General features: G+C 39.1%; 1 protein-coding gene across 5 annotated transcripts in view; it reads left to right on the top strand.

The window, feature by feature from the left end:
* The first annotated feature begins 8,040 nt into the window (after window positions 1-8,040).
* Window positions 8,041-22,560, top strand: part of rai14 (retinoic acid induced 14) — a 281,933-nt gene continuing 267,413 nt past the window's right edge. The window contains exons 1-2 of one of the 5 annotated variants that reach the window (XM_072573347.1): window positions 8,041-8,183; window positions 9,103-9,181. In XM_072573347.1, the coding sequence (XP_072429448.1) occupies window positions 9,146-9,181 (36 nt within the window). In that variant the 5' untranslated portion in view covers window positions 8,041-8,183; window positions 9,103-9,145. Of the gene's footprint in view, window positions 8,184-8,218; window positions 8,478-8,541; window positions 8,688-9,102; window positions 9,182-20,837; window positions 20,908-22,560 lie in introns of those variants that run through there. The other 4 variants (XM_072573357.1, XM_072573348.1, XM_072573343.1 and 1 more) reach the window with 4 other exon arrangements.

Raw genomic sequence — 22,560 nt, 5'->3', positions numbered from 1 at the left:
CATGAATCCACACTGTTGGTGTCACTCTGTATTTCAAGCCAGTAATCAAGCAGCTGTGCTAAACCAACCTTTAATACTCTATAGCAGTTAGATGCAACTGTTTGGCTTACTAGGCCATTTTGGAGGACAGTTAAGTGCAAATACTTCGAATCATGGAATCATAAGCTTATATGGAAACAGACTCTATGGTCCATCTCATTAATGCCGACCAGATACCTAAGTTTTCCTGCATTTGGCCCATTTCACACTCAACCTTTTCTGATCATGTACATATCCAGATGCATTTTAAATACTCTAATTATACCAGCCTCTACCACTTCCCATGGCAGCTCATCCCATACACACACCACTGTTTGTGGGAAAATGTTGCCCCTTAGGTCCCTTTTATATCCTTCCTGTCTCACCTCAAATCTACATCCTTTAGTTTTGGAGGGCCCTACCCTGGGAAAAAGACATTTGTTGTTCACCCTTTCCATGCCCCTCATGATTTTATAAATCTCTATAAGGTCACCTCTCAGCCTCCAATGCACCAGGGAAAATAGCCCCAGCCTATTCAGCCCCTCCCTATAGCTCAAACCCTCAGCAACAATCTTGTAAATCTTTTCTGAATCCTTTCAAGTTTAACAACATCTTTCCTATAACAGCGAGACCAGAACTGAATGCAGCATTCCAAAAGTGGTCTAACCAATGTCTTGTACAACCACAACATGACATTCCAACTCCTACACAAAACGCACTGACCAATAAAGGCAAGGGTACAAAACATCTTGTTCGCTACCCTGTTTACCTGCAACTCCACTTCAAAGAACAATGATGCTGCACTTCATAATCTCTTTGTTCGACAACTGCCCCAGGACTTTAACATCGAGTGTATAAGTCCTGCACTGATTTGTCTCACCAAAATCAACACCTCACATTTATCTCAATTAAATTTCATCTGCCACTCCTTGACTCATCAGATCAAAGTCCCATTGTAATCTGAGGTAACCTACTTCACTGTCCACTACACCACCAACTTTGGTGTCATCTGTAAATTTACTAACCGTACATCCGATATTCACATCCAAATCATTTATACAAATGACAAAAAGCAGTGGACCCAGTACTGATCCTTGTGGCACACTGCTGGTCACAATCTGAAAACAACATTCGCAACCACCATCTGTGTTCTATCTTAAACCCAATTTTGCATCCAAATGGCCAGACTCTCCCTGGATTCCACATGATTTAACCTTGCTAACCAGTCTACCATGTGGAACCTTGCTGAATGCCTTGCTGAAGTCCATACAGACAACATCCACTGCTCTGCCTTCATCAAAGATCTTTCTCACTTGTTTCAGGTCTGGGGCCACACACTGGTCACAGGAGTTCAGAACGGCAGATTTCCTTTCCCAAAGAGCATTAACAAACTAGTTGTGTTAATATAACAGACCGGTAGTTTCATGACCATCATTACAGGCTAGTTTTTAAATCTGGATTTACTAATTGAATTCAAATTCTTGCAAATGCCACAGTGAGATGGAAATCAGTTCACTAGAAAATTAATTTACAATATTAGTCCTAATTTGCATAGTCCAGCAACATTACTGCTATGCTACTTCCTCTGAAAAGAATCTATCCAGAATCGAACATAACAGAGGAAAAAGCAAGTGCACATGAATGGATCGCTTCATTTTTGGCAATTTATAATGATTGGCTGTGCCACAGGGATTAGTGCTGGGGCCTCAATTGTTTAATTGACTTGGATGAAAGGTTTGAAGGTACAGTTAATAAATTTGCTCATGGCACAAAGACAAATATGAAAGAAAGTTGTGAAGAGGATATAAGGAATATGGAAAAGATTCTAGACAAGTTTTTTTATTCTTCATTCATGAGATGTGAGTGTTGCTGGCTAGGTCCATCCTGAGCTAACCTTGAAATGATTGTAATAAGCTGCCTCCTTGAATCACTGCAATCTATGTGTTGTAGATAGACCAACAGTGTGGTAATGGAAGGAAATGCAGGATTTTGATCCAACATTGCTGAAGGAATGGTGATATATTAATAAATCAGATGATAAGTGACTTGGAGGAGAATCTGCTGGGTGGTGGTGTTCCTGAGTATCCGTTGCTCCTATCCTTTTAGACCGTAAGACCATACCATGTAGAAGTAAAATTAGGCCATCCGGCCCATCAAGTCTGCTTCATTCAAACATGGCTGATATGTTTTGCAACTCTATGCTCTAATTGTTGTGGTGCCAATCAAATGCAATAAAATGTGGTCTTGATGTCAAGGGCAGTCACTCTCAATTTTGAAGTAAGTGGACAAGGATCTAGCAATTCAAGTGTAATCTGGGAAAATGTGAAATTGTCTGTTTTTGTAAAAATAATGAGCAAATGATATTACGTAAATGGAGAGAGATTACAGAACCCAGAGATACAGAAAGATCTGGGTATTCTTGTACACAAATTGTAAAAGATCAATACACATGTACGGGAAATTATTAGGAAAGCTATTGGAATATTATTATTTATTGCAAAAGGAATTCAGTACAAAAATAGAGTACAGAAGTTGGGAGGTCATGTTGCCGCTGTGCAAGACATTGGTTAGGCCACTGTTGGAATATTGCGTGCAAATCTGGTCTCCTTCCTACCGGAAGGATGTTGCGAAACTTGAAAGGGTTCAGAAAAGATTTACAAGGATGTTGCCAGGATAGGAGGATTTGAGCTATAGAGAGAGGAGTTGAATAGGCTAGAGCTGTTTTCCCTGGAGTGTCGGAGGCTGAGGGGTGACCTTATAAAGGTTTATAAAATCATGAGGGACGTGGATAGGATAAATAGACAAAGCCTCTTCCCTGGGGTGGAGGAGTCCAGAACTAGAGGGCACAGGTTTAGGGTGAGAGAGGAAAGATATAAAAGAGACCTACAGGGCAACGTTTTCACGCAGAGGGTGGTACGTGTATGGAATGAGCTGCCAGAGGAGGCTGGTACGATTGCAACATTTAAAAAGCAACTGGATGGGTATATGAATAGGAAGGGCTTGGAAAGATATGGGCCAAGTGCTGGCATGTGGGACTAGATTGGACTGGGCTATCTGGTCGGCATGGACGAGTTGGGCTGAAGGGTCTGTTTCTGTGCTGTACATCCCTATGACTCTAGAGAGGCAATGCTTCTGTTCTACAAGCATTGGTAAGACCATATCTGGAAAAATTAGTATTGGTCTTTACAGTGAAGGAAGCACATAAATACATTGGCAGCAGTTCAGAGACGTTTTACTAGACTAATCCCGAGAATGGGCAGAATGTTTTATGAAAAAAGGTTGGTCACACTTCATATATATTCACTGGAGTTTTAAAGAGTAAGGGCGAGCTAAAATCATATAATTTCAACAGTGTGGATAGAGGCCATTCAGCCCATTGAGTCTATAGTGGTTCTCTAAAGAGCACCCCATACAGATGCAGCACGCCCTCCACCCTATCTCACTAACCTTACATTTCCCATGGCTAATCCACCTAGCCTACATATTCCTGGACACTATAGGGCAATTTAGCATGGCTAATCCACCTAACATGCACATCTTTGGACTGTATGAGGAAACCACACAGGAAACACACACAGACACAGGGAGAATGTGCAAAGTCCACACAGTCATCCAAGGTTGGAATCAAACCTAGGTCCCTGGTGCTGTGAAGCAGCAATACTAACCACTGAGCCACCATGCCATCTAAATTTTTTTAAGGCAGATGTAAACATGTTAATAAAATACAAATGTATTTGCCACTGTGCCTACATGGAAATAACATTAAAAAAAGTTATTTTAATTTACATAACCAAATCAATCAATATCGTGCAAAAACCAAACCTTCACCCATGGCCTCCGCCTCTTGACAATCACCTGTGCAGCCTGCTGTATTAATTCTCAAACAATTAATTGCCTTTTACAAGGAAATGAACTCTGTCAAGTTTGACTCATTTGGGATTTGCCCTTCTTTGGCCTCTAGATCTGACTGTGAAGTGGCTAATATTCCTTTCTGATTGTTAGTGCTCCCTCTGATGTCCTGCTCAAGACCACATCTGCTTCCCCATTTGTACCAAGGGCTGTGATGTGCATTTGCAGGGAGCCAATGGTCACAGCTTGCTGTTTCTGCTGCCTCTTGTTTCGTATTAGGCAATGCATACTTTACAAGTAGAAATCTGACACAGGTCAAGAAGACAGTTGGTGTGAATTTTGGCAGTTGTGGTATGTTTGATCTGCGGAACAATAGGGCTGCAAATTAACACTGGAAGAGATTTCAGTTAGAAGATTATGATGAGACTGCAGACTTCAGGTATGATCACTTGTGTCTTCATCATGACTAAAACCTTAAGATCTTATTGGATCTTTCCAGATGGATTGGAAAGGATACTTCCATTTAAGGGACAATCTAGAAGTAGGGCTACTGGTTAAAAATAATAATTGAAGACAAAAATCAGGATAATTTGTTTTCTCACAATGTGAAATGTACTCTTGGAACTCTCTTAGAAAGTCAGTGGAAGCGGAATCTTTGAATACTTTGAAGGCTTAGGTAAATAACTTTTTGTTAAGCAATGACACGAAATGTTATCGGAATATGCAGGAATGTAGAGTTATCAGATCAGCCATAAATGTATTAAATAGTGGAGCAGGCTTGAGGGATTGATTAACCGAATTCTGTTCCTAATTTGTACATTTGTATGTAACATTCTAATTGAAAACTGAACAACTTATCAATGTTTAATAAAACTTCCTTATTTTTGTACACCAAGCCTCTACATATCAAGTCAAGAATTTCATGTCAAAAAACCCAAAGAACTGTGATTGCTGGAAATCAGAAACAAAGTTAGAAATTGCTGGAAAAACTGCTGGCATCTGTGGAGAGAAAGTAGAGTTAATATTTTGGCAAAAGTGAGGACTGAAGATGCTGGAAACCAGAGTTTAGATCAGAATGGTGCTGGAAAAGCACAGCAGGTCAGGCTGCATCTGAGGAGCAGGAAAATTGATGTTTCGGGCAAAAACCCTTCATCAGGAATAGAGGCAGGAAGCCTCCAGGGTGGAGAGATAAATGGTGGTGGGGTGGGGTGGGGGGAGGGCTGTGGAGAAGGTAGCAAAGAGTACAATAGGTGAATGGGGGTGGGGATGGAGGTGATAGGTCAGAGAGGAGGGTGGAGCGGATAGGTGGGAAGGGAGATTGGCAGGTAGGACAGGTCATGAGGACAGTGCTGAGCTGGAAAGTTGGAACTGAGGTAAGGTGGGGTGAGGGGAAATGAGGAAACTGGTGGAGTCCACATTGATGCCCTGGGGTTGAAGTGTTCCGAGGCGGAATATTTTGGGTCCAGTGACCCTTCTTCAGAACTGACTGTAACTAGGAAAAGGTTGTTATAAATGCGAGAGAAAGGGTAAGTGGGGTGGGCTGGTTTAGTAAATGATAGGTAAAGATGGAGCCAAAAGGGAGAGTAAAAACAGCTGGGCAATCAAAGGAATGGGTAAAGGTCAGCCTGGGAGAATGAATAGCTCCTAATGGGAATCATTAGTGGCTGACAATGGATTGTTTTTAGTAGCAGCCCATGTGATGACAAGGTTTGGTGCCTGGGGAATGGGAAAAAGTACTCAGGCCCTAAAATCATTGAACTCTTCTGAGTCCAGAAGATTGCATGGTACACAAGTGGAATTGCATGTCAACAGTTTTATCATTTGCTCTATTCCCAACAAAAGATCTTTATATGTCCACTTTCAGCTCTCCTCTGTTCTCCTACCCATTTACAAACCTTTATTTTTACATTTATATTGAAGGTGAGAAAACTACTTCTGGATTCTCCTTAGGAAATAGGAAGAGAAGCAGGATGCTCAGCCCCTCAAGCCTGCCCTACCATTCAACAGGATCATGGTTGATCCGATATTCCTCACATCCACTTTCCTGACTTTTTTTCAATAACCTTAACTCATGTATGATGAAGAATCTATCTGTGTCAGCCTTAAATATATTCAAGTCTTCTGCCCTCACAGCTGTGATAAAGAGTTCCAAAGAATCACAACTCAATTCTGATTTCCCTGCTAAAGGAAAGATGTTGTTAAACTTGAAAGGTTTCAGAAAAAAAATTACAAGAATATTGCTGGGGTTGGATGGTTTGAGCTATAGGGAGAAGCTGAATAGGCTGGGGCTTTTTTCCCTGGAGTGCCAGAAGCTGAGGGGTGACCTTATGAACATTTATAAAACCATGACACATAGATAGGGTGAATAGCCAAGGTTTTTTATCCAGATTAGGGGAGTACAGAACCTTTGGGCATAGGCTTAAGATGAGAGGCGAAAGAGGGCAGCATGTGTGGAACGAGCTGCCAGAGAAAGTGACATTTAAAAGACATTGGGAATGGTTCATGAATAGGAAAGGTTTAGGGGGACATGGGCCAAATGCTGGTAAATGGGACTAGATCATTTTAGGATCAGTGGTCAGCATGGATGAGTTGGACTGAGGGATCTGTTTCCATGGTGCATACTCCTGAAGAAGGGCTCATGCCCAAAACATCGACTCTCCTGCTCTTTGGATGCTGCCTGACCTGCTGCGCTTTTCCAGCTACACATTTTCAGCTCTGATCTCCAGCATTTACAGTCCTCACTTTCTCCCTGTATAACTCTATAGCTCTGAGAAATGAAATTTCTCCTTAAATTGGCACCCCTTTATTCTATGATTATGCCCCCAGTCCCAGATTTTGTCATGAGGGGTAAACTTCTCTTAGCATTTACCTTGTCAAGCCCCGTAAGAATCTTATAATGTTTCAATGAGATCATCTCTTATCCTTCGAAACAGCAGAGCATCTAAGCTGTTAGCCTTTGCTCATAAGACAATCCCTCCATACCCAGGCATCATCCTATAGAACCTTCTTTTAACAGCCTCCAATTAAATTATATCTTTCCTTCAATAAAAGGTTTAACCTACTCACAGCACTCCAGAAGTGATCTCACTGGCACCTTGTACAGTTGCAGTAAGACTTCCCTATTATTATACTCCATCCCCCTTGAAATAAGAACCAATATTCTATAAACCTTCCGGATTATCTGCTGTATCTGTGTGCTAACTTCCGGTCTTTCATGCACAAGTACCCCATTTCCCTTTGTGTTGTAGCTTTTCGCAGGATGTTTCCATTCAAACAATACAGAACAACTTTGGTTATCCGAATGTCAATTATCTGAATTTTGGATCATCCAGACAAGATCTCAAGGTTCCATAAAAATGTTATTCATTATCTGAACAGTCAGTTATCCAATCAAAACATTTCCCGCCTGTCTCATTCGGATAATTGAGTTTGTTCTATATTTTGTTCTTTTGTTCTCCATTCCAAAATTCTCACATTATACTCAATTTGCTAACGTTTGCCCACTTACTTCATCTATCAATCTCTCTCTGTAAGCTATCTGTGTCCTCATAATCTGCCTTTCCACAAATATTTATGCTGTTTTCAAATCTGGATACTGTACACTCACTTCCTTCCTCTGAGACATTAATATATAATGTAAACAGTTGTGCTCCCAGCACTGGTCCCTGTGGAACCCAACCAGTTACAGGTCACCAAGCTGAAAAAGAACCCCTTACCCCCACGCACTGTTTGATGCCATTGGCTGATCCTCTATCCAAGCCAATATATGGTCTGAAATACAACGTACCATCTTATCACTGAGTATTTTCTGAGATACTTTGTTGAATGCCTGTAATGATATTATGAAGTAGATTGGTTTTAGCTCAGTTGACTGGACTGCTGGTTTATGGTAAAAACTAGCAGCACTGTTTCCATTCCCACACAAACTGAGGTAATCAAGAAATATTCTTCTCAACCTCCCTCCTTGCCTCAGGCACGATCACTCTCACGTTAAACCACCAATCAGCGGTATACCGCTGATGAGCGGGCGGGCCCTTTATGTGCGTGCGCGCGCGTCCCTAGCAGGGGCGCCCCAATTGCGCCAGAGCGTGCGCGTCCCCGGCGCGTGCCCTTCCTCACACCCGTGTTGCGTGCACGTTGAATGATGGGTGACGCGGACACGCGTTGGGAGGAGGGACGGGGGAACAATGGCACGCGCAGTGGCTGTGCTTTCGGCCGCGCGGCAGCCCCAGCTCCGCTGAACTCCAGCCCCGTCTGCAACTTTAACACTGAGCCAGGCAGCCCCGCTATCCTGCAAACCCGCACGCTGCCATGGGGTGAGTTTACTTTTCTCGGCGGACTGCAGATAAGGACACCACCCAAACTTTCTGTCATTTTTAAAAAAATTAATGCAATAATTTTGATGCGATTTCCCCCACCATCGCCTCCACTCGATTTGTGAGTAGAGCAGATGAGCGAATGAATGGGGTTATTGTTTGTAACAGTGAAAGTTTCTCCCGCATTCAGTCCCATTCAATTCAATTCATTTTCTCCCTTGGGGACTGTCACTCTCCAGCGGTGTGTGGGTGAGTGAGGGGCTGGACATCTGAGGAGGAGGAGGAGGAGGAGAGGTAAGTATTGTGTGTGAGGACGGTGGGGGTAGTGGAAATTGGTTGAATAACGAATGAATGGGGGAAGGAATGCCCGTGTGGAAAGAAAAGCAGCGCTGCCAGGGAGCAGCGAGGCAGTGATTGATTCAATTCGGGCACATCTTCCCAGAAACTGCCTCAGACGCGATCGAGCTGTTAAAAGTTTCTAAATGAAAGTTGTAACCACTTAAGGTGAGGTTGGACCATATGATTCAACGGCTTCGAACAGGCAGTTGAGAGACTAAGTTCATTTGGCTGCGATTCTTGCAAGGAACTACCTTTATCAATTCATCTGTTAACGCCTCGCCGTGTGCTTCTTAAACTTCAACCCTTTTCAGATATTTCTGATTGCCTGACTGCAATTAACGTAACGTAAAGTTTTGGCGACTTCTGATCTCACTTGGTGCATAAACGAGTCAGTGCGCGCCGAACATCGGTAAAGGACAGGCAGCCGGCAAGTTATTATTTGGCATCAGCGCAAAGGAAAATGTTCATGGGTCAAAGGCAACAATAGGAGGACCGTCCTAAATTTCGCGTAGTTTGAAACACGTTTTCTTTTTTCGCTCAAGGTTGTAAGAGAGTAATATTATGCTGTGTATTTTTCTAGGCTCTGTTGAAGTTTGGCACACAGCAGGAACTTTTGGGTGAAAATGAAAAGCTTAAAAGCCAAATTCAGAAAAAGTGATGTAAGTACTTCAAGGCCGTCTACATAATAGTTACTGGTTGCTCGCTGTGTTGTTGCAGACGAAAGTTTTTACTTGGATAGTGATAAAACAGTTAGCGGTGGCTAGAATCAGCGGTACACTTGCCTGTGAAGCCTCAGATTTACCCCGAAATTTGCTCAAACCTTTTTGCGTTCAGAGATATTGACTGTCAGCTTCTTTCTAACTTCTTAAATTAACAGGTTACAATCATGGACTTTAAATAAAAATAGACTTCCTGAAACTAGTCATTTTCCCAAACCTACCATCCCCCTCTCCTCCAGTACCTGTCCAGTTTAGAAACTTGGGCTGATAAAATGGACAATTCTGGCCTTGCCACCAATGATTCCCTATGGACAAGTTTGTTTAGCCTATTTGGACATACTCTGAGCCCGTTGTTGGCTCTGTAATCCCAAATAATTTATGACTTTCATTTGTCCTGTTGTTTCTTTGGTCTTGTGAGTAGCGTATGTCACATCTCTAATGGTGTCTAATCCTCAAACTGTTATTTGGAGCACTAGGAAATAACAGGAGAGTGGAAAGCAAACACTTTAATTCCCTCTACTGATCTCTGTTAAACTTAGAAATTGATTAATTGGCTTCATAGAAAAAGAAATAGTGCAAAAATAGTTTGTTACAAACAACTTAGACAATGGATTTTTCATCATTTTGTTATGTGTCACATATTTGGCTGACATAAAAAGCAAAGTACTATATTGGATCTTAAGGTGCTTTCATGAAGAAATACATGTGGAGATATTCTATAATGTTTAACAATTTTAAAATCAAATGTTTATTTATTAGTTTGTATCATGTGCTATATTTTAGTTTTAAACGTTGATTTCACATAGGTGTGCAGTATGATATAGCAGAATCTTTTTTTCTTTGGACCTATTTTGGCTTATAATATTTTAAAATTAAATAGTGGGGGACACAGTTTTTAAAAAAAAACACAAGCAGTTTTGCTAACTTGCACACATTAGGTTCTGTGGTCCTTATAGGTTAGTCTAGTTGTACCCTGCTTAAAATATGTTGCATTAAGGTATTGGTACAGATTCTGATGACTTCTTCAAAAACCTAAGAATGTCTTATAGTTATTAATAGTTGTTACTCATTAAATAGAGACGCCAAGTAAATAAAATGATTGTGGACTTTAACTGGCTACTTGTTTCTTGTTGGACTGAATGTGATTATATTCAATACTTGTTTAAAACAGAAGAAAGTTATATTTTAAAAGGTGAGAAAAATGCAATTTTTATTTCTAAATTGTACATTTTTACCTTCAACTGGTTTTGTTGATGGTTACAATCGTTAGGATATATTCTGTCAAATTCAATGGTTTGAAATCAATCAGTATGTTTCATGCAAGTATGAATAAACCTAGTTTTATAGTCGACAACTGCTAATCTCTTCTGTAGTTTAAGTTTTTCATTTTTGTAATAAAAAAGCAAAATCTTAATTTTGGATAGTTTGTGAGATCTAACAAATTTAATTTGTTACTTAGGATTCAGAACATCATCTGTGAAAGCAAGGATATAAATGGCTTGTTTTATCTCACTAAATTGCTTTATCATGTCTAAATATTTACCATGTATTTAACTATTTTTAAATTAAAATAATTCTGTTGCATTATCGTGTATTTGGTTGAATTATTATGAGACATAAGAACAGAGACTGCAGGAAATAATTATTTTTGGACAGACAATTGTGGAGATTGCCCGTCACTAACAAAAAAACTAGTTTCCCAACTAATGAGACCAAGTGACAATAATGTGTGTGTATTTATTTACTTGATATATAAGACTTCTCCTCAAGACGCTATGAACACTGTAATTTAAAATTCTGCTTTGGTTATTTGTTATTTTGCGTTTGTTTTTTTAGTTTGATGAAATCTCACAAATGGGGAAGAAATATTCTGTTGTGCTTTTTGGCTGATAAGTGGGACCGTTTTTCATAATCATTGAACAAGTGCTTGCCTCAAGAGAATGGTTGGAATCTTATAATATGTTATGATAGCTCAATAAAAAGCCTGGGAAATGCATTGCCTCATTTCAATGTAAATGTTATTAAAGAATTTTTTATTATTTATAAAAATAAGTTTCGGTCAATCGTCTGATTGTTACAAAGTTGACTTGTAACATTGTTGGAAATTACCTGTCGGATATGTAATTTAATTCAAAATCTTTGCCTTTTTAAATTCAGATATCAAAGCAAATTGCTTTTACCTTTTACACTAGCACTTGTAGAGTATCTGCTTTTGAATCAATTAATATTTTGGCAGACTGAGAAAAGTCTGGAGTGCAGGATGTGAGAAAAGCTTTGGCACATAGTCTGTGTAGTTGACAATCTTCAAGCAATCAGTTAACCTGAATAGTGATATTTCATCAGCGTATGATTGACATTGTAAATTTACACAATATTCTCTTGCGTCTTTCTTTTTGTTTTATTTTTATTATTTGTTCCCTATAGACTGTCACATTTCTGGCCATTCTTCCACATTCTATCCTATGTAAACCTGAGGTAATCCAAAGCTCTCAATAAATCCTGTTCATTCACATTGCTGTGTTTGTTGAACTACGTTGGCTCCTGCTTAAGCAACGCTTTTGGTTTCAAATACCTCCATGACTCCGCCCCTCTTCTAAAGCTTTGTACTCTTCTGGAGTAGTAAAATGCTTCAAGATATCTGTGCTCTATTGGATATTAGACACTTGAGTGACCCTGTTCTTTATTGCCACATTCTTGATGTCCATGTCCTCAGTTACAGAGTCAAACATTCTGCAACACCTTCTCTAGGCTCTACTGCCTTTCTATCATTATTCCCTTCTTTTAAAATGCTTCCTAAAACCTACCTTGTTGACCACGCTTTTTACCATCTGCTCCAGTGTCTCCTTTTGTGACTAAATTTTATACTTTGAGTTCTAAGGCCCCATGAAGCCCCTCGGTACAGTTTATTATGGGAAGGTGTGATATAAATTCAAGTTGTTATTGTTCGTTTTGCCCAAATAGCAGGACTGAGATTATATAGATTGAATAAGCCCCAGGTTCTGAAAAAGTCCCATGTTTCTAATGTGATAGTAAAATGGATCTGTTCACTGTGCTTTTACATGATTGAGGTAGATGATGAATGTAGCTAATTTTACAATGATGCTGTTTTCTTTTTGTCTCACTCTACCATCTTTTTTTTGTTCTTTACCAATGCCTGCAAATGATGTTAGGGAGTTCTTGTGCTGCTATATTCTCTTAAATTGTTAGGACTTCATGAATCAAATCTCATAATGATTGATAAACCTTACAGAAGATAAAAAGCCTAAGTGCTTTATATCACTTGAGGTTATGATTTTTTAAATTCAAAAATGGGATGTCGGCATTGCTGGCTATACAACATTTCATGTTCATCTCCCATATAGGTGTTGAGAATTGGCTGAGCTGTTGCAGTTCATTTGTGGGAGTGCAAAGACACACTCATACTAGATTAGATTAGATTACTTACAGTGTGGAAACAGGCCCTTCGGCCCAACAAGTCCACACCGCCCCGCCAAAGCGCAACCCACCCATACCCCTACATCTACCCCTTACCTAACACTACGGGCAATTTAGCATGGCCAATTCACCTGACCTGCACATCTTTGGAGTGTGGGAGGAAACCGGAGCACCCGGAGGAAACCCACGCAGACACGGGGAGAATGTGCAAACTCCACACAGAGAGTTGCCTGAGGCGGGAATTGAACCCGGGTCTCTGGCGCTGTGAGGCAGCAGTGCTAACCACTGTGCCACCGTGCCGCCCACAAATACTAATGATAGGTTGAGAGATCCTGGGTTTTGACCCAGCAACTGTAACAATGCAGTGTTCTATTTCCAAATCAGGATGATGTAAATGCTTGGAGGAGAACTTTCAGATGATGGCATTTGTATGCATATGCTGCCTTTGTCCTCCAAGATGGTAGGGTTTGGGAGATGCTATCTTGGCGAGTTACTGCAGTGCCTCTTATAGGAGGTACACATTGTGCATGTGTGCAAATACTTCAACCTTTTCTGTTGCACTTATATGCTGGGATGTCCTATCATTGATAATCATCCAGGAAGTTAATAATCCGGCACCCATTCATGACTGGATATAGCAAAACTACAGAAATGATCCATTGATTGTGTGAGAGCTTAGCGCTGTCAATTGCAATCCTGCTGTTTAACATGCAGTAGTCCTGTGTTCTAGCTTCACCAGATTGACACCTCATTTTTAAAATGTACCTGGTGGTGTTCCTGGCATGATCTCCTGCTGTCTCCATGAGCTCACTTATGGGCAAGGATCTGTGAGGTTGAGTCAAATCATAGCACTAGCAGAAACTTGTTTCTTGCATTATCCGTTCCATCTAGTTGGTTGCACAACTCTTGTTGCCAAGTGACATCTTGGCTCCTCTTTTCTCCTTCTCCCATGTGATTTTCCTAAGGGAACATCTTGTCATCTTTTTTACACTGTCTGTGCTGTGACTTCTCAGTAACTGTGATTTAAACCCACTCCTTAGCTCCCTTTATTCCATGCAGTCTTGACTTCATTGTGTGCCCACTGTTTATGTGTCTTTCCTGACTTTTAACTCCATCTGTCCATCCTTCGTCTGCCCAGTCATATTCACTTTATTTCATTGCTAACTTTCTCAGCCTCTTCTTCATTTTCATTAAAAAAAATTACTAATCATTCTGGTCCTCAGGCAAACCAGTCTGTGCAATCTTTTTTGTGGTAATGCAGCAAATATAATAACAGTTAAAGCAATAGTTTTCTTTAAATGAAGCAGATGCAAAATCATCGCTCTGTGGGTTAAAAGAAAACATTGAGAAGTCTAGGTGAAGGGACAAGGCTTAGAATGCAGAGTTGAGCTAACTCTAAAGAAAAACTTGGATTGTTATATTGTCTTTTATGTTTTGGGGATGTTGCAGGATGCAGGCAAATTTTAAAATATTGATGCTTGAAAGTAGGAAAAAGCAGCTAATATGACCCCAAAACAACAATGAGACAACATGCTTTTCACTGGTGTCAGTTGAGAGAGAAAAATCAGCCTGCGCCCTGGCTGATTTGAGAATCATGGCATGGATATGTTATGTCCTCTGGAAGAAACAGACAGGGTCTTATTTTAAAGTCTGATTCAAAAGATAAGGTGTGATGTTGTGATTTGAACTCATGGTTTTGACTATGCTCTTACTTCAGTCCCAATGAGTTGAGGCTAAACTACAGTTTAAAAAAGATGAGTCATGGAATGAAGATTAAGTAATGGTTCTTGAATTAGGATGGTGGGTGACATGAGCTACTATCTCATTAATACTCCTTTATGCCTGTTTTCCAGGAGGTTAACATCTGTGAAGTACATCTCGAAGTTCAGCTCCTTTATCATGATTATATCTGTAGGCGCAAATGGCTAGTCTTCTGTTATCCTGTAAACAATGACCCTGTCATTTCTGTAAACAATGACCCTGATCACTTATGCCAAGTATCCAAGAGGGAATTGTTTTATCCCACCCCTGATTTGCACCTTGTAGATGGTGGAGAGGTTTTGATTTCATGCAAGGCTGTAATGTTGTCAGGAACTGAACGGTCCTGACCCGAACACAAGCTGAGAGTTAGGAAGGAGGCTGTTGTTTTGTATGTTCTGGTTGACAGCATTGTTGATGACTCCTTTTCTCACTTTGCTGTGATCAAGTATAAACTGATCATAGGCTTTTCATCCTTCTACTTTTATTATGAAATACATATGATGAATGAAAGTTAGTTTCATCTAACCACTGTTGTACCCGATTCCACAATGACTAGACTCATATCAAATTGGAGAAACATCAGAATTTCTTGCACGTGATCATTGGTAGTGTCAACAATATCCTTTCGGCCTGTCAGCAGGAACTATCTGGAGCTGCCATCCTGGCTTTTCTTTCATCATTTATTCATCATATGTGAAAATTGTCATCAAGGCTAGCATTAATTGTCCATCGCTAATTGCTTTTGACACCAGTGGTGAGTCACTGCCTTAAACAGTTGTGGTTTGTGTGCTGAAGGTGTTCCCACAGTGCTATTAGGTACTGAGTTCCAGAATTTTGACTTCACAATAATAAAGGAACTGCAACATGGTTGCAAATTAGGTTGGCATATCACCTGGAGAGGAACATGACAGTTGTGGTGTTTTCCTGAACCTGCTTTCCTTATCTTTTCTAGATGGTAGAAATTATGGGTTTTGTTTTGGTCTTTTTGAAGAAGCCTTGGTGAACAACTGCACTGTATCACTGTTAGAAGTATTGAATGCTGAATGTAGGGAATACGGTAGAAATTGAACAACTTGTTCAGGTCTAACCCTGACCTAAGCTTCAAACTTCACATTGTGTTGATTACCAGACTGCAAGTGTTATATGCCTCTAGGCCTACCTCACCTCATTCCCATTGATATTCTAACCCATGCTTTTTGTCAGTTCTTGACTTTTTTTTCAACTCTTCTTCACACTGGCCTCCTGAGCTCCACCTTGCATTAATCCAGTTAATCCAAAACTTTCTAGTTGGGACTCTACCCCTCTCAGCATTCTGTTTGCCTTCTGTTCTAATCCTTGCTGCCGATGCTCCATTATAGTTGTTCCAAAATAATCCCCCATCAGTTCCTGAAGGACCTTTTATGGTACTGATGGATGGCCTATGCCCAAAACGTCGACTCTCCTGCTCCTCGGATGCTTTTTCCAGCGCCATACTTTATTGACTCTGACTTTCCAGTATCTGCAGTCCTCACTATCCTTATCAATTCCACCTCCCTTTCTGCTGTAAGAATGTAAAAAGTAGGGTCACTGGTAGATAATATGACCCATTGACCCTGCTGCACTACTTAAGATTGTAAATGCTACAACTTCCTTTTAACCCCACAACTGAGCCTACGTTCTGCACTTGTTCCCCCCTTCACTTCATTTTGCCATCTGTGACAAATCCTTCAATTATTATCTCCCTGTTCTTTGAAACTCCTTTTTATGATGCTATAGTTATCTCTAGCTTTTAAAGTCATAAATATTCTGAAGAACAGTCGCTGGACACAAAATATTCACTCTGCTGCTGGACTTGCAATTTCTGTTTTTGTTCCTGAATTCCAGCATCCACAGTTCTTCCAGTTTTTCATTTTATAATTATCTCTTCAGATACATTTTGGGTCATATTCCTGAATGACCACTCCTGTTCCTTATGTGGTTTGATTCTAATTGAGAAATGCCTGCATGTTTTACTCAGTTACAGGTAGAAGTTGTTCAAATTGTGAAAGATGTATTTATGGAATTCAAGATAGAAGCTAACAAAACAAAATACTTTTAATAATCACATTGCTTTAACTGCAATCATTTTTTGGCAAGACCTTCAAATGTTTAATTAAAAATAAAACTTTCAAAAGATTGGTTATCTCACTTGAATCAACATGAATGAATTGAAGTCAGATTCCTAGATTTCATTTAGATGTGATTACAAATTCACCTACCAATATTTCTTGAAATCTGACTGATTCATGTTTTCAGCTGTGTAATTGGAATGTTTTTCTGAATCTACTTTGCTGAGATGCTGTTCATTGAACACTTAACAATGTGAGTGGATGGATGCGATACTGTATCAGCTTTATTTTTATACCTTTAGCATATCGGAAAGATTCATAATATTGTTATTGTTACCTTTTTAGATTCATGCTGGATTTTTCACTGTTTACATGGCACAGATCCCTTCTACGTGGCCCTTGTGTCCTTCCACTCAAACATTTGCCTTTACTTGGCTCATTGTCTGGAACAATGATAATGAAGGCCGAATAATAAAAAGAAAATTCATCTAACTGCTAGATGCAGTTACTGTTGATTCTCAGTGCCATTGATAGGCGGAATGTATTTCCTGATGAAGGGCTCCTGCCCAAAATGTTGATTTTCGTGCTCCTCGGATGCTGCCTGACCTGCTGTGCTTTTCCAGCACCACTCTAATCTTGACTCTGATCTCCAGCATCTGCAGTCCTCACTTTCGCCGGAATGTATTTTCTGTCAGACATAAACTTGGATTCTGAACTAACGCTCAGTTGACAAAGAATAGTGCAATTTCAAATGTGTTGTTATTTACAAACTTTATCAATGACCTAGTGTTCCACTGGCAGATTCTCCTGTCTGGTTCAGATAGTTAAAGGTAAAGTTGCTACCAGACCATAGGGCTGCTCACTTTTTAGAGAGAAATGACCAATAGTGGTTCAACCTGAGAGTCACCACACCTGTGAGGGGATATATTAAGAAGGATAGCCCTTGATGCTAATTTCAGCCACTATTGGATTTATCTGATGCTGTTGTTGTTCTGCTTTACAAACTAACAGTCCAGCCAACAGATCTAAACCACTACCCTCCCACATTTAGACAATAAAAATTTACAGATTATTGGTTTTAATTCAAAGAATAATGGCTTTTGCATCAGTTTGTTTTTAAAAACAAATGTTTTGGACATATTATAGCATACCTGTATGGTTTGTGAGTTTGAATCTGAACCACCTTTCCCAGATACTATCACTTCAGCACAAGAGCCCCCAATTGTATCCTGTTTATCTGTATCCAGAACATAGTTTTTGGAAGTCTTGTTTCACCTTCTGTGTGACTGATGAGATTTCCAGAGAATGATGACAATGACTAACAAAAGCATTCAAGATATTTTTGTATAATGTAAAGCAAAATATTTTGAATGCATCAAGTGAAATTGTAGGAACATAGTAAAACTAAAGTTATGAAAGTAAAGGTGGAAGAAGGAAAAGAGAACTGGAAGACCAAAATGCCAATGTATTTTCTTAAATGTTTGTTGTTGGAATGTGGGATTGATAGAGTAAATCTGTAGCTGACATTATATTGCTTTAATTGTATTTCAGCACCTGGATGATGTACGGTGGGAAATACCCAGGGAAACATTATATTTACTCAGACTGACTAGCACTGTTAATTAAGAACTAAAAGACTTGGTCTTGTTAAACTTTGAACTTTTGAATAAGGATCAGTAAAGTAATCATGCGCTGTTACAGCACAGGCAGTGTTTATAGTTGTTCAAGAATTTCAAGTATTAATGTTTGAGCTTTGAAAGCTATACGCCAGTCTTGTGTTCTATGCTTAATACATTCAATCAGATTTTACACCATGGATAGCTTTTCATTATTTATTCTTTGGATTTGTCATTCTGGCAAGGGTACATTTATTACCCATTCCTAATTGTCCTAATTGCTCTGAGGCATTTCAGAGAGAGCAATGGTCAAGCAATCGGACTAGACTGGAAAACCAGCAGAAAACTCTCTTCCTGTATGACATCATTAAACCAGTTAGTCTCTCTTATATAGACAGTGGCTTCCAATGAGTTTTCTGGTATAAGAGTCATGCAGCATAGAAAAAAGCTCTTTGGCCCACCATGTCTATGCCAACCATCAAACACCAAACTCCTGTAATCCCATTTATTTGCCCTTCCTGCAAAGCTTACTATGCACTGAGCATTTTAACTGCACATCCAAATGCTGTGAAATACTGCAAGAGGATCTGCCTCCAACCCCTTCTGAGGCACTTCTTCCACCCTCTGGGTGGAAGAAAAATCATAGATCTCCCCTAAGTCACTTACTTCTCACCTTAAATTTATGCCCTCTGGCCCTAGACATGTTTGCTAAGGGGGAAAGATTCTCGCTGTCTATCTTGTTTATGCCACTTGTAATTTTGTGTAACTCAATTAGATCCCTCCTCAGCTCCTCTGCTCCAATGAAAACAAACCCAGCCTCTCTTCATAACCAAGACTTTCCATCCCATACAACATTCTAGTGATTCACCTCTGCACCCTCTCCAGTGCAATTATATCCTTCCAATAGTGTGGCGACCAGAACTGCAAATGCAATTCCATCTGTAGCTTCACCAACGTTTTATAACCCACTAATTATTAAGCCACAAATTATCAAACTAGTTAAATTTCACACTTGCCAGCATTCTTTTGATTTTCAACAACCTCCAGCTGTTAGACCAGGACCATGAATCTACGTTCTCTTGTACATTGATACTTTTGGAGTAAATGAATATTCTTTTTTGTTAGTTCCTATAAGGTTTCATTTGAACCATTTAGAAATAACTGCATGTGATAATTGGATTGTTTTATACAAGAATATTTTCACTTGGATGCATTTATACTAGCAAGCAGATCATTGATATAAAGCTGTTTTAGCTACATCCAAAAGATGAACTTGTGCAGTATAGCTCAGGCATTAAGGCGCAAACTGAATTACCAGTGCAAAGTGGGTGGAATGAGATTTCTTTCTCCTTTGGCATCTAGTCAAACCTGACTTCAGATTTAGGTTGTATTATTCTAATATTGTTTTTGGTGTGAAATAAAACTTGTATATAAGTGATCCTTTAATGTTGACTCTTGATTATAATTCTCATTTCTGGATACTGAGATGAAGCTATGTTGATGCTGTATATTACTTTTAAGGATCATTTCTGCATTAATGCGACCTTGTTTCCTTCCTCCCCGAGATTAGTGGAAGTTATATATTGAAAAGAGCTTTGTTATTGATGTTGTTTATTGTTATTCTATGCTGTCTTGCAGCATTACAAGGAAAATCTTTGCAGCTCTTGGCTTAACCACATACTGGGTTGCATTGTCATTAATTTGCTCAAATGCTCAGCAGAAGTTAAGGCACTGGCAGTTTTCCTATTTTTAAGAGAAAGGAAGTAGACATATTTTATCTATTTTTGTCATAAAAATATTGTTTTGTTTGGTAACTAAATAATCAAAACTTTACTCATGCAATGTACAAACTTATAAACCAAAGTAAAACATTTTCAAGTGCGCCAAAAATGCTGAATTTATGTCAGGAAGAAACCTGGTTCCATTATAAGCAATTGGCAAGAAAAAGAAAAGCAAAAAAAAAAAAAATCATTGCTGTGGAAAGTGCTCATATGTTAAAAATTGTAGAGATCCAAGTAATCCGAGAAGTGGTGTAACCTTGTGCTTATTCAATGTTAATCATACTTCATAGTTTACCATATATAGCTTCCTGCTTCAGGTTTATATTCATGTTTATTCATTTTAACATATGTTAATAGGTAGTTAACTACTATGGAATAGGATGTGCAATGTGAATGTATGTTAGATGTCTTCATTTCATAATGAGTGTTGACATTCTAGGGGATGGGGAAAGAACTGATGCTGACATAATGTATATGGCTTTAAATGATTGTAAATGTTGAAATGAGAAATGGAGCATGATACATTTATGCGTTTAAAAATGTGGTTGGTTTCCTCTTGAGACCATTGCTGCTTGCAGCTCTTACTAAGCGAGAGAGATGCAGTATAGACGGGATGTGGCCCAGTCTCTGACCTCATCCCTTGAGGAATAAAAATGCCCCAAAAGAATGGAAATCAACTTATCAGTAAGTCAAAAAGGAAACAGAGATATGTGTGGGGCCTTCAATTTATGGTTATTTATAATGACATTCTTTTCAGTGTATTCATAATGTCATTCCATTTGATACTCTGCTAAAAGGGCTTGTGTAATTATGTGTTCTTTTCACTACCCGAGGCAATTTACTGGAGGTTGGTTAGAAATTGTCTGACTGCCAAATATTCATGTCTAGTTTTTTTTATTTCCATTGCCAACTTCAGATTGTAAGCATGCATCTGCATTACTTCGTAACATTGTACGCATTCTTTGGCTGGCTGGTGGATTGCACTGGTATGTAAAGTTTTAAATAACTTTGATCAAAAAAAGTAACTGATTCTATTTTAGTTGTCTTGCAGCTTTTCACCAATGAAGGTCATAAGTTAACTGAACTTGCTGTGATTATGAAAATGAAGTGAAAGATGTTGCTTTCGAAAGAACAAACTTGCAATTGTGTAGTCTCTCACATCTTGGGATTTGAAAACATTTTACAGACAAAGAATTACTTTTTGAAGTGTTATTAAAGTTTGTAGAAAATATAGATGCAAATCAAGTCCAGTCAGATTTCACAAATATCAATAAGATACACGACCTGCCTCTGTCTTTGTTGGTTAAGGAAAAAAAGTGGCAACTATGCTGCGAGCGAGCTCCTTTGCTTTTTAAAAAAAATAGTGCCATGGAGCTTTTTGAGTACGAGTGAGTAGGCAAGTGTGAGCTCTATTTAATTTTGCATCTTAAAGCAAAATTGAGCACTCCCTCAGTACATAGAGCTTTGTACATCAACTGTAGACCACATACTCCAGTCCGAGAATGGAGTTTGAACCTAATGTCTCCTAACTCTGAACCAGTTGCTGCCAATAAACCAAGCAGACACTGATAAAATATCAACTTTTCTGTGTGCAAAAGTGGTCATTTCATGGAAGGTTAATAATCCAGACTGCAGAGAAATGGAAACTCAACCTTTTTAAAATGAAACTTTCCTCAATCTACTGGATTTTTAAAAGTAAAAATAGAAAATATATAGGTTATCACCTCAATGTTTGTGTCTCCTTAATCTGAATTAATTTTTTTGTATTTCTTAATAATTTTTAACAAAATCCAAAACTGTACAGATGTATGCATCAGAATTAAGGAGATGTTGTCTTCCACTATCCTTGATTACCTTGCTTCTCTTCCCCATGCTCCCCACCACCCCTCCCACCTTCCATTCTGAGTTGAGAACTGGAATTTTTCTATTTGATTTAGTGCCATAAATTTTCCTGTTCCAACAGTCTAAGACTATCAATACAAATCAATTAGTTTATCAAATCAGGTGAGATTTTTCCGATGCTGGAATGGTTCATTTGAAAAATACCCTCTAGAGCATTCTGTTTTCTCACTGTTAAATTTCCCTACAGTATGATAAAACTGCAAATTTGGCCAAAAGATTGAAGAACCCATTTGTTTTACCGCATACTATTTGGGATGTATTTCTAGTGTGTAGTAATTGCATCAGATTTGCTTTATTTCTGTAAGGATTATACCACAAATAACATAATTGAACCATTAACCTAATTGCAGTTTTACTAAAAGCAACAATTCAGCATGTTTGCACACAAGCATCCAAGTTGCAACAAGGATTAGTTAAGTGGATAGCGAGCATTTTCACTTGCCTTTTCTAGACAATATTAGTCTGTTTTACTTTAATATGTACATATTGTATTCCATGCATCAAATCACTTGGGGAAGTTACAGATATGTATGCTGTAAAGCTTGGATTTGATCCAGTTTTTTTTTGCAAAATCCTCCATCATGTGTCTCTTATTTACAAAGTATGTCCAATTTAGGGGGAGAAATAAAATCCAGTACAAAGAAAATAGTGTGACATAAGTACGAGAGATTGAAAGGATAAGGCACTTGTTGGGGAGGTTGTAGAGGTGGAAGGAATGTGTAATGCTACTGGGTAAA

Source organism: Chiloscyllium punctatum, chromosome 1, assembly GCF_047496795.1.
Source record: "Chiloscyllium punctatum isolate Juve2018m chromosome 1, sChiPun1.3, whole genome shotgun sequence".
NCBI classification, from domain to species: domain Eukaryota; kingdom Metazoa; phylum Chordata; class Chondrichthyes; order Orectolobiformes; family Hemiscylliidae; genus Chiloscyllium; species Chiloscyllium punctatum.
Note: the sequence above shows the minus strand (reverse complement) of the source record. Positions and strands in the feature narration are given on the sequence as shown.